General features: G+C 43.4%; 1 protein-coding gene across 4 annotated transcripts in view; it reads right to left on the bottom strand.

Annotated features, from left to right (window-relative positions):
• The window catches only part of RGL1 (ral guanine nucleotide dissociation stimulator like 1), a 142,635-nt gene that overhangs the window by 49,330 nt on the left and 80,130 nt on the right, over nucleotides 1-13,175 (bottom strand). For all 4 annotated transcript variants that reach the window (XM_081867314.1, XM_081867316.1, XM_081867315.1 and 1 more), the window contains one exon: nucleotides 188-396. In XM_081867314.1, the coding sequence (XP_081723440.1) occupies nucleotides 188-396 (209 nt within the window). The remainder of the gene's footprint in view (nucleotides 1-187; nucleotides 397-13,175) is intronic.

Here is a 13,175-nt window from a genome sequence, read left to right as displayed (position 1 = left end):
AACGGTAGGTGGTAGTAGACCCTTACTTCAAAATACATCTTAAAAATCACTCAAGTTAACAATAATTCAAAAATCAAACTTCACCTCATTACATGCATCTACAAATCTGTTATGGTTAATCCCTTGTGACAGTTTGTATGGCATGATTTAAAACTATTTTTGACTGAAAATAGCCTTTCAATCTTACCGGTCAAGGAGAAGTTCCAGAACTTCTTTTGTAGATGCAAAGCCCCTGTATGTGGAGAGAAATATACTGATGTAGGTGAAGTCATTGTCCCCAAAGGCTGTTAGAAGGTTCTCCACGAGCTTCTCCAGAGTGCCAGCTTTTATTGTCCTGATCTTGCATGTCTCATATTGGCTGACTGTATGCCCTGGGGGCAGTTGGTCCCCTTCAACCTAGGCAAAAGGCAAGAAACAAGGGGAAATTAATCAAACACCCCTACCAAGAGGAGAACGATCATAGTGAAACCAAATACGGTATACCAGGAATGGTCTGAAGGTGCATGGCGTAGTTTTATGGATTAAACTGAATAGGTCTGGTACTTCAAGGTGCTGGATGGGAGATCATCTGGGAACCATACGAAAGCTACTCTGAGCCCATAAGAGCAAATAAATGGAAAAAACAGTAGGGTTGGGGGACGCTATTAAACTCCAGAAGACCTGTTAACCCGGCTCCAAGTTTTATGGAGACCTTAGAGAAAATGCCCTCAGGTCTCCCTCCTCTCACCACTGGCTGTTTTCTTGGTCTCCCTCTCAGCCCAGCCTTTGCCACTGTCTGATGTTCTGCTTTACCTGTTGCTCTCACTTGCTTGGAGAGGGCAGGTGAACAGCCAGCAATATCCAAAAGGGGAAGCAGTAGCAAAATGGGTGCTCTGGGAGTTGGCAGTAGGCATCTTGCGGGAGTGCAGGTCTCCTCTAGTGCCTGACACGGCTGACCCTTGAAGTCAGCCCAGATTTAACCATTCAGTATAATGTTGCATTCCTGTATACTGTGAGCATTTTGATAAAATGGGGGGGGGGGGTAGGCTATTGTCAGAGACGAGACACAGCTAGCAGAGGCTGAGCGCCCTGAGAGCCAAGGAGACAAGATAAGCTTGGAGTGTAAAACGGAGGAAGGAGGACAGCCCAGCTGCAGTAGAAACCTAATCTCTGTGTACAATGGTACTTCGGGTTAAGAACATAATTCATTCTGGAGGTCCGTTCTTAACCTGAAACTGTTCTTAACCTGAGGTACCACTTTAGTTAATGGGGTCTCCCACTGCCACTGCGCAATTTCTGTTCTCATCCTGAGGTACTACGTATTTCTGGGTTAGCGGAGTCTGTAACCTGAAGCAAAGAGCAGGAAGGGGGAGTCCAAGGGGGGAAACACAAACTCTCAGTTCCAGTTCAGGCTCAGCAGCAGGGGCACCAGAAACAGCCTGTCCAAAAATGCATAGACTCACAAGAATATGCAAGAGGCGGGGAAAAGAAAGTGGGGGTTTCGTTGCTGGGGGAGGAAGAGGCGGAGCTCAGACTTGGCAACAGCAAACTTGGGAGAAGATGCCGAGGACTGAGCTCTGCAGTGATTTACATGTTTAAGCAATAAATCTGAGATAATTACTGCCAGAGTTGTCTCACTTCTGTGGGCGAGACCCACGCCATTACAGCTATATGCTATCAAAACACAGGCTAGCTAGTGAAGATAGCAACCCCATGCCTGATGTCTCTTGTCCTCTGAAATATGTAGTCGTGAAATGTGTGCTATGACATCATCATTCCATATGTTTCCCATGTTGCAATGAAGTGGCACAGGAGTGGGAAACATGTGGCCCTCCAGATGTGGCTGGAATACAAGTCCCATCATCTCTGACGATTGGCCATGCTGGCTGAGGCTGATGGGAGTTGGAGCCCAACAACCATTGGAAGGCCACCAGTTCCTACCCCTGATGCTGAACACTCACGACACTGTAACGTCACATCACATAGTTCGCATTATGGAGAAACTAGACACGGGTTGCTTTTCTTGGCAATGGTCTTGCGTTTTTAGTAACCTTGTAGTTTATGGGTTTAGTTCCGCCTAAAGACTACACATTATTTTATCTTCACAACAGGAGGATTGGAAGAAAGCTCCCCCCACATATCCTCCAAAAATAAAACTAAACTTAGGAAGGAAAGAAGCAAGAATTGGCTGCACTGATTAAAATGAAGCCAAAATCAACACAAACAACAAAAGCTTGATATAACATGTGTCTAAAACAGAGAAGTCTTGAAAACACCCAACTGTAAAGCTAAGCAAGTATGAACCTGGACAGTTTTTGGATGGGAGACCACCCAAAAAACTGAGATACCAATGTACAAGCCAAGTATTTTTATTAAGACATTTTGAATTTTGAAGTATGATGTTCAAGTCAAGATGTTCCATTTGTATAATAACTATTAATTAAACTCCTTGGTTCACACATCTCACAAGGAACAGATGCCATATCTTGCAATTCATGTCCTATTTTTATTGCTAAGCTATTTGCCGTCATGAAAACTCATTCTTTTAACTTCTTGAAGTTTTTCAAACTGTGTTAGTCTGTTTAGATCCTCATCCAAAAGTTGCTGAAGTCAAAGGACATCATGTGTTTTAGTAGCTTTTGGAACTGGCCTGTGCAAAGCTGACTAAAACAGAGAAAATGAACCAGGTGACAAAGGCCCACAAACAATTGTAAATGTGCAGGGGAATGATGTTATTGTTCTGCAGGAATCTAGAACTACAAATAGGTAAGAATCTGCTCTTGGGTACCAGCCATGGAAGCTTTTAAACAGTTGCTTTCCCCATTTTATTGGCTAACGCAGGGATCTAAAGGCAGGTGGATTGGTAAAAAAAAAGGAAAAGGCAATTAGTACTTTTTTGGTAAGGCTGTAGAAGCCAGTCTGCCAAAGAAAAGCACCTGCCAATAGGCATGCAAAATCTTGCAGGAGAACAGAGGTAACAGAGTTTTCTGAAAATCTCAAGGTCAAGCTTCTCTGCACATTTTTTAAAAAATACCTTCTGTCTCCCTTTATATTAGTGAGAAGGGTTTTTATTTTTATTTTTGCAAGTTATGTTAAAACTATGATTCTTGCATATCATATGCATGCACATTTCAGGTTTCCTAAAGTCAGCAGCATATAAACAGATACATACAACAATGCATATGACTGTATAAAATACCGTATTTTTTCACACCATAAGACGCACCTGACCATAAGATGCACCTAGTTTTTAGAGGAGGAAAACAAGAAAAAAAAGATTCTGAATGAAACAGTGGATGTATGATTTTTGTGGTTCATGTTGTGGCTACAGACATGTGATTTGACGGTGAGTTTGGGGTAGCCCAATGCAAAAATCCTGAGAATCCACGTGGACCTGTGCTTTGTAACCATGTTTTTCCGCCATTGCGGCCTCACGAAACAGTGGATGCGTGATTTTTTTGGTGCAGGCTGTAGCCATGGACATGCTATGTGATCTGATGGTGAATTTGGGGTGACCCAATGCAAAAATCCTGAGGATCCACGGGCTTTTACCTCCCCCCTCCCAGGCAGCCTCCTTTATTGCTTATCTCCCTCTGATCAGCTGCTTCCTTTCAACACTCCTTTCCCTCTTGTTTGCCCTAGTGTCTTTTCCTTAGCTGGAGCAGTTTTTTGCTCCTCCTTTTCTTCTAATTTCTCTCCTCATTGCTTGTTTAAGTATTCCTGTCTCCTCTCCTTGCAATTTCGCTGTCTTTACCTCCCCGCCTCCTGGAGCCTCCCGATCGCTTGCCGATCAGCAGCTTTGTTTCCAAACCTACTTCCCTCTCCCCCCCCCCCAAAAAAAAAGCATGATCTGCTTTTCGCACCTGGGCAATTCGGCTCCAGGGACCACGCATTCGCTCCATAAGACGCACAGACATTTCCCCTTACTTTTTAGGAAGAAAAAAGTGCGTCTTATGGAGTGAAAAGTGATGTTGAGCTTCAGACCATATTTTGCGCTCTCCTCTTTCACCCTCATTAAAAGGTTCTTTAATTCCTCCTCACTTTCCGCCATCAAGGTTGTGTCATCTGCATATCTGAGGTTGTTGATATTTCTTCCGGCAATCTTAATTCCGGCTTGGGAATCATCCAGCCCAGCCTTTCGCATGATGAATTCTGCATGTAGGTTAAATAAGCAGGGAGACAATATACAGCCTTGCCGTACTCCTTTCCCAATTTTGAACCAATCAGTTGTTCCATATCCAGTTCTAACTGTAGCTTCTTGTCCCACATAGAGATTTCTCAGGAGACAGATGAGGTGATCAGGCACTCCCATTTCTTTAAGAACTTGCCATAGTTTGCTGTGGTCGACACAGTCAAAGACTTTTGCATAGTCAATGAAGCAGAAGTAGATGTCTTTCTGGAACTCTCTAGCTTTCTCCATAATCCAGCGCATGTTTGCAGTTTGGTCTCTGGTTCCTCTGCCTCTTCTAAATCCAGCTGGCACTTCTGGGAGTTCTCGGTCCACATACTGCTTGAGCCTGCCTTGTAGAATTTTAAGCATAACCTTGCTAGTGTGTGAAATGAGTGCGATTGTGCGGTAGTTGGAGCATTCTTTGGCACTGCCCTTCTTTGGGATTGGGATGTAGACTGATCTTCTCCAATCCTCTGACCACTGCTGAGTTTTCCAAACTTGCTGGCATATTGAGTGTAGCACCTTAATTCCAATGCTAATTTTGCCTAATACACATATTTTGTATGCCGTTTTCTCTAATGTAGACACTTTTTTGCTCAATTTTCACCCACATATTTTCAGCAATGTGTGTGCATGTGTGTTTGGCGCTGTGGGTTAAACCACAGAGCCTAGGATTTGCTGATCAGAAGGTCAGCGCAGTGGCGTAGCGTGGGGGGTGCAAGGGGTGCCAGCCGCACCGGGCGCAACATTTTTGGGGGCGCACTCGGAGCTCTCTGCCCCTACCTGGTCCTGGCTCACTCTCTCTCTCACAGTGCTGGCTGTGCGAATCTGATCCGAGCTGCCGGGTCGCCGCCCACTGTGGAGGGGGAGGGTGCCAGGCGTGCATTGCGGAGCGGAGAGAGAGCGAGGGAGGGACTATCTGGGGGAGGGAAAATGCAGCGGCCGCCCAGCGCAGAGCTGAGCGCAGGAGAGAACTACATCCGACCAGCCCAGTTTTGGAGGGAAGGTGTTAGTTGCGGCGGAGCCCTGGCGCCCCGGGAGGCTGGCCGGGCCGGTAATGGGGCTGGCCGGTGGCGCCGCTGCCATCCTGCGGACAAAAGGGCTGCCGCCCCCGGCCGAGCCCCCCCCCCGTGAAACCAGGAGCAGCTCTCTGGTGCTCGAGGGCTTCGCAGGCTCTTCATCTCCCCTCCATTGGCGCCTCAGCCCCCAGCCCTTCCTGCGTGGCTCCTGCGTCTGGGGGCGCGCTCGCGCGGATGGGGTGCCGCTCCCCGCTTGCAAATGGTGCCCGTAAAGTCACATCAGAGACGCCCCCGGGACCCAGTTGCTGCCTTCTTCCCCGCCATGTGATTAAGCCTCGCACTACTTTGTGGCAGTGGCGTAGCGTGGGGGGTGCAGGGGGGGGGCGGCCGCACCGGGCGCAACATCTGGGGGTTAGGGTTAGGGGGCGCAAATCCACGGGTTAGGGGGCGCAAATTACTTGCCTTGCCCCGGGTGCTGACAACCCACGCTACGCCACTGGGTCAGCGGTTCGAATCCCCGCGATGGGGTGAGCTCCCGTTGCTCGGTCCCTGCTCCTGTCACCCTAGCACTTCAAAAGCACGTCAAAGTGCAAGTAGATAAATAGGTACTGCTCCGGTGGGAAGGTAAACGGTGTTTCCGTGCACTGCTCCGGTGGGAAGGTAAACGGTGTTTCCGTGCGCCAGAAGTGGCATAGTCATGCTGGCCACATAACCCGGAAGCTGTACACCGGCTCCCTCGGCCAGTAAAGCAAGATGAGCGCCGCAACCCCAGAGTCAGCCACGACTGGACCTAATGGTCAGGGGTCCCTTTACCTTACTGTAGTATATTCATTTCTGGATGCATTGCTTGGCTGGAGAACTGCACCGCAAGATTCAGAGAAGTCTGAATTTCAAGGGATTGTTGTGATTCAGTTTGTGTAGGGTTTTAGAAACTGCAAAATATATAGGTTCACTTCTAAATCGGAATCGGAATTCTCCCCATCCATAAGTGTAATATTTAATTTTCCCTTCCCCTAGCACGAGTGAATGACTGTCATGCCATAGCTGTCAACTTTTCCCTTTTTTAAAGGGAAATTCCCTTATTCCGAATAGGATTCCTCGCAAGAAAAGGGAAAAGTTGACAGCTATGTGTCATGCTCTCATACAAAGGAAAGAGCCACTCTCACCTGAACCCATCCCCTCTCTCTCTGCATATATCCCTTCGTTTGCTTAGCCCCCCTACAGGTTCTGGATTTTCATATGACAAATCCTGGAATGCTATATATGGAAGTTTTTAAGGAAGGACTTCCTCCTTAGATGCATGATTCCACAGAGCACAACCTTGAGGTACGTTGGCAGATTACAAGCCATTATGAATGGGGGAAGGATTGGTTCATATTTTTTAACTACAGGATGATTTCAGTTTAAAACAATAGGAAGACACCGTTTAATTAAGGACTAAAAAAAAAGCTTCCTGGTTTTACAGCAATAAAACTAGAAGCCCAGTTTGTCAGGCCTCCTTATATGTTTTCATAAAACAGGAAATATAGTGTCTGCACAGTTATGGCTTGTCAATAATTAGCAGGGTGCAACTGCATGCTGCTGAATCAGCCCTGCTTCCCTCTCTCCATGCTAGAACAGGGAGCAACAAATCTAAATGACCCTCGCAGTCCCTTCCAACTTGACAATTACCGGTATATGATTCTATATAAACACCCAACAAGCAAATCAGACTGAATGCTTGTTGTCATATAATCTCCCCGCAAACAAATCAAAACAAATGCTCAACAAAAACCAAATATAAACTAACCTCCACATACCTGTTATGCAAGAATATCAGGAAGAATGGTCAGTAAATACTGGAAGAGCCATAACTGTATTAGTTCAGTTTTTATTTTCCCTCTTCCCAAGGACTCTTGGTGAATAAGAACAATCAGAAACAAAACTACACACACATGCAGTATCTGATTAAATTAAGATTACGCTGTACTTCCGGCGCTCCCGCCATGGCGTACAGCGAATCACAAGATAGCGGATGCCAGCCGTGCAGTTAATTAAGGATAATCTGGGAGTAATTATCCTTGCAAGCCCCCCTGCCAGGGTCGGGAGGGGAGCTTTCACTCACGGATCGTCCAATAACTGCCTCTCTCTCTGATGGAATGTGAGGGCAGGGACACAGAGTGCATAGCCCTGTGCGTATTGGAAACTCCCCAATGCAGTCACCATGAGTGGAGGTACTTCTGTTTTTTTTTAAAGATGGATCTGAATTTGGGCTTAAGAAACAGACATGTTGTGGATGAAGGAGAAAGATAACCTGCTAAATGAACCAGCCACTGAGTGCCAAGGTGATCTGGAGAGGACTCTCACTATCGTAATGAAGGGGAGCCTTTGTTCTCTTTTTACATTAAATTTACATTATATTTGCTGGGCTATGATTCGGCAAGCCTTCACTGAATGGACTACAACTATATATGAAATACAGGATATAAATTCCCTCTGCAAGTTAATGGATATGGATTTATTAAATACGAACGAAAGTCATCACACCATTGGCTGCTAAAACAAAGGATTATGATCAGAATTGTGGAATTTGGACTAATTAAATTGGAGAAGGACCAAGAATTAACATCAACTCCAGATAACCAGAACACGGGAAGTCATCCAAAAACATTGAATTGGGAACTGATAAATTGGCTTTATTGATTGTATTGTGATTTGGCATGATTTGGCATTGTATTAATGTGGCCTCCATTGGATTGTTATTAATGAAAAATTAATAAAAATTAATGTTAAAAAAGAAAAAAGAAAAGAAAATTAAGATTATGCCACACCAGGCTGTTCAATGCCGGGTCAGACAAGAATGTTACACTGCTCTTTCAGAAAATATTCAGGCTTGGACTCTGGTAGATCTCTAGGAGAAGATATTTCCAAAACTGTGGGGCAGCCAACAAGAATGCCTCTACATGTGTGCATATAAAAAATAATAAGCATTTATCAGCAACCAACACCAGCATGTTAGAAATCATTTAAAGGAACTTCTGAGGTATAATTTTGTTTGTATTCTCCCAGCAATTCTGCCTTCCAGTCTTTAAAGGGACTTGGCAAGCAACCATTCAATAACACTGACTTATGGAATAAAACACTGTGGGCTGAGTTAGCACGCTAACAGGAAATAGCTAAATCTGGATTCAATCAGAGACAGTCTCTTTTCTAACACGATCAAGATCCCTGAAAAGAAAGAAAAGGTTTTGGGTTTTGCCTTCTGGCCAGCTGTCCGCCTAAAACAAACAAACCATATTGACTTATTTTCAAAGAGTTTTTCTATAGCTGATGGGAAATTTTCCATATGCTATCTATAAAGGTCAGGGGAGGTCATGTGCACTTAAGGACTGCCTCTCCCCATACAAACTAACCCAGACCCTGAACTTGCCATCCAAGGACCTTCGGAAGTTCTCCATCTGTGGAATAATAATAATAATAATAATAATAATAATAATAATATTTTTTATTTATACCCCGCCCTCCCCAGCCAGAACCGTAATAGGAAGGAAGAAAACAACAACAACAACAACAGTTAATTAAAATACGGGTTAAAATATGGGTTAAAATACAGGTTAAAATACAATTTAAAATGCAGCCTCATTTTAGTAATAGCAGCCCATAAATCAAAACCATAAGGGAAGGGAAACATAAGGGTCAGACTGAGTCCAAACCAAAGGCCAGGCAGAACAGCTCCATCTTGCAGGCCTTGCGGAAAGATGTCAAATCCCGCAGGGCCCTGGTCTCTTGTGACAGAGCGTTCCACCAAGTCGGGGCCAGTACTGAAAAGGCCCTGGCCCTAGTTGAGACCAATCTAACCACCTTGGGGCTCGGGACCTCCAAAGTGTTGTTATTTGTGGACCTTAAGGTCCTCCGTGGGGCATACCAGGAGAGGTGGTCCTGTAGGTACGAGGGTCCTAGGCCGCATGCTCTCCCTGGATTCAGAGCTCAGCTGGGGGGGGGGGGTAGGAAAACAACTTCAGGAAGATTTGTGGGGAAGAATTAGCAAGTTGTTCCCTTACCACCCACTGATTCTCCCCTGCAAATGCCCCCAGCCTCTGCATTCACATTATCTTGGCAAACATGGGTTTAGGAGCCCATATTTGCAGAGAATGTGCCATTTGGCCTTTACTTCTTCCTATCAAACTAACCTGATATTATGCTCTTTATTCAAATGTACTTGAGCACATAACTTCCAAGTAGATCATAACACTCTCTTTAAAAGACAACTGAAAGTACCGAGAAACAAATAAATAAATTAAATCTCATTAACAGAGGCAGACAATTGTAACTGAGAAGCTAGAAGGTCCTATTCACCCAGAAGGACTGTACTATTTTAAAAACTGAAATCTTGACTTCTTGAAGGAGTTTCACACAGGTGTGCAGAGAGATTCAACCTTTCATTTTTTGCACCTGGTATTAACATTCTTAATGTGCCTACCCAAAATCACTGCATGTAGACAAATTACCTTATGATGCCATTACCCACCCTACTGTACCCTCAAAGTAGATGAGGAAATGAGAGACTTCACGGAAAATGTCAGGAATGCTTGATGGCATATCAAGGTGCCATCATAATTACAACCTTTTCCATTGTGGGCTTAATGAATATAAAAAGGGAATAAAAAGAAAATTTAAGTTAGCTGCATGCTTATCAAGTTTTTAAAAAACTGGCCAATATGATTACAAGTTATAGACAAGAACATGCTTCTCAGAATTGCAAAATCTGAAAACCTTATCTTTCCAACCCATAGTTTTACCTGCTTTCCAGAGGTAAAGAATCACTCTAGGATTTTATTCTCCTGGAAGCTCTCATAGTTTGGGTGGGAATCCCTTGAGAGCCTTCTGTATACATTTCCTGTGTTCACGAGGTTCTTAGGGACCATATGCCCACGCTTGACGAAAGTGGCCACTGGCATCTAATCTACTTTGACCCTTGTTCCGATTTTCCACACTCATAACAAATCCAGGGAAGGCTTCCAAGGTCTGGCTCTTCCCAAGACAAGAAGTAGTTTTATGGGTTCATTTATATCCTAAGAAACTTGGGTTCTCCACTGGTAGGAGCTTCTTTGCTTTTGATTTGCCTTTGTCTTACAATATACTTAAACTACACCTACAAGGCTTTATTAATGCTTTTCTATTTGTGACCAAAGGAATTTAATGGCTACTGTAATTTACATCTGCAGAGTTGAAAGAAGCCCAATATATGCTGGGACAAATAATGTACAGGGAGGGCATTTTCTTACCCTTCATTTTATGTTATAGCCACTTAAGCTTTCTTTAGAGCCAACATAGGAGAGTCCAAGAGTCACCACCATTCAATTTTCTTTTGTAAACTAAAGGGATATAAAAGTGTGTAAAGAAGTTACCCAGTTGTTGTTGTTTTTTTAAAAAACCCCAACAACAATAGGAATGGGGCATCTAAACCTTATACTTGGCTCTGAAAAACATAGTGGTGCTTCTGTACTGAAAATGCAGTGCCCCAAACATTTGCAGAAAAATACAGAAGCCTTTTGATGTGGTTGTAAGTGTCCGGCCTGCTGCACCTCAGACCTTCATCTCCCTAGTTTTATCCTGCTTCTCAATGATATGAAGCTTCAAATGGGAGGAAAGCAAAATCTCCAACCACGCTGAAGTATGAGCTCAGAGAGTAACGATTAATGCTAAATTTTAAATGTATGATGTTAGAAATGGCCTAACTAAAATCAGGCTTGTTGGGCCAAGCACCTTTGGAATATAATAGTAACACCAATTTGTGTTGTTAAAAGTTCAGTCCCCTCTGCTGAGGAAAAGTTGCAATATTTTCCCTCTATCCCTCAAAGATTCAGCTGTTAAGCTCATCAGTTACCATAAAGTCCTCCGAAATAGAGAAAGCAATGCCTGAAAGAAAGAAACAAAGCTGGACAACTTAAGGTGGACTTTAAAAGATGCTGCCCATATTAATTCCATTGCAAAACAAGAGCACAAAACTCATATTATATAAATCTCTGTAGCTTTGGTCAGCCAGATTGCAAACATGGTTTGAGATTATAAAGCTTATTTTAACAGTACAAAGCATTGTAAGGCACAGGCTGAAAAATTAAAAGGCAAGTAGTGGAGATATTTACTCAGTAAACAGCTACTCTATCCAAAGTAAACAACCTAAGAGACAGATAAGAGATTTCCTCTGAATTTAGAAGATGAGGAAGTGGGGGTGGCCAGAACAGATTTTGCACCAAGCGTTACATGTTCATTCAAAAAAATATTTCTCATTTCTATTGACATAAAACTGACCAGTTAAATACATTTACTTAACTGAGAAAAATGCAGAGTAAACACATTCCTACTACAACACAGGGTTTCCCAAAGTGGTTGATATTGACTCCTGAGGGAAAGTCAGTGAGAATGTGAATAGGGATGAATTTAAAAACCTGGAGGTCAAAAAGGGGTATGCGGAAAATTTATAGTGCAAACAGTGAGCCTTGGAAATAAAGGGGATGGGCACGAGCTATGGCCAATGAGGAACCTCCACAATACAACGAAATTCTTCATTTTTTTTAATTTTTATTATTCCTAGTAATGATGACTGGTGATTAATAATTGTATGTTGATATTTCTTTGCTTTGTGGGGTTGATGACAGTTTTATATGCTCATCAAGAGGTGAATTTACTCAGAAATTTGGGGAATCCTTTATATACATTATAATGGGAGATTTGTTTTCAACTTAAGAAACTACATCACAAAAGAATGTTAGCCAGCACGGGAATACATTGAATGTTTTATGAATGTCCTTATTGAGAACAGAAGTGTATTTTGTTAAGTGACCTGGTGCAAGGGATTGCACACATACCCAATCCTTCTCCTCCCACCGACCCCATCCTCTTTGCCACGGTGGCCCTGCTCTCCTCATGATCACTTGCTCACAGTGAGGGCAAGGAAATGTGGGGTGTAGGGACATTGCAAAGCAAGATAAAATCAACTAGACATTACAGAGTTGGAGACATGAACCTGGTATTTGACAGCCATTTTTGACAGCAGCTACCCATTCACAGTAGCATGAAGTCTGGCCCTATATGCCACATTGATCCGAAAGGAAATTAACCCACATAATCAATACTAATAATGGGACATTAATATGCCTGGATATGCAGGAGAGGGTGAGTGGAGGCTTAACAGAAAGACAACGATTAAAATTTAAAAAGTTTGGAGGCATGCCACACTCTCTCTCCTACCAGATTCTCCTCTTATTTACTATTTACTAGTGATGTCAACCACATCCTCAGGAAGGTTTACATTACAAAATTCCCTCTTGCAGTTAACTCAACCAGACCAACCCAAGACATTTTGGTGCTTGACATGGAAAATGCAAATACAAAGACACACACAAGAGTAGAAGTGATAAGAAAGTTAATAACTGATCAGTTGTTGAGCAACAATTCCTCCAAGGGCCTCAGTCTTCTTCATGATAAGGGAAGGCCACTCAGGTAAGCAGAACTCAGGTAAACAAACATAAAAGTCTATGTAGCCCTTCCTCTGAGAGAGGGATGGGCGTAAGGAAGATTTAGTTCCCAGAGGTACTTCTGTGTGGTCTGCAGGCTCCTCTTAGAAGTTGGAGAATCGAATTCCAGCTTTCATTTATAATCCAACATAAATACAATATATGTGCATTTTCCCAGAGCTTGATACTGGGAGTGGCTGTGACCTTGTCATGATTATTGTTGTGACGTGGGGTTTGTGATTTCAGCTCTCTTGACATAATATGCTGGAGACAGTTCTCTAGTAACACTTCTTTATTAAAGCAACAAGACTGGGACCTGAGGAGGGGAGAGCTACATTTATAGGGACAGGGAACTAGCTAGAAAGGATAGATTTTGGAGGGAACAATATCAGGCAATCACAGTCCTGCCTTTTGGAGGCAACCAATAAGACAGAGGATCCAAATACAGCAGCTTAAATGAACCAATAGTAGCTGTACCCTCTGGAACCAAAAGGCAGTTACTTTACCCTA

Source organism: Podarcis erhardii (assembly GCF_964252035.2).
Source record: "Podarcis erhardii genome assembly, chromosome: 6".
NCBI lineage: Eukaryota > Metazoa > Chordata > Lepidosauria > Squamata > Lacertidae > Podarcis > Podarcis erhardii.
The sequence above is the reverse complement of the archived record's forward strand: the minus strand, read 5'-3'. Positions and strand labels throughout refer to the sequence as shown.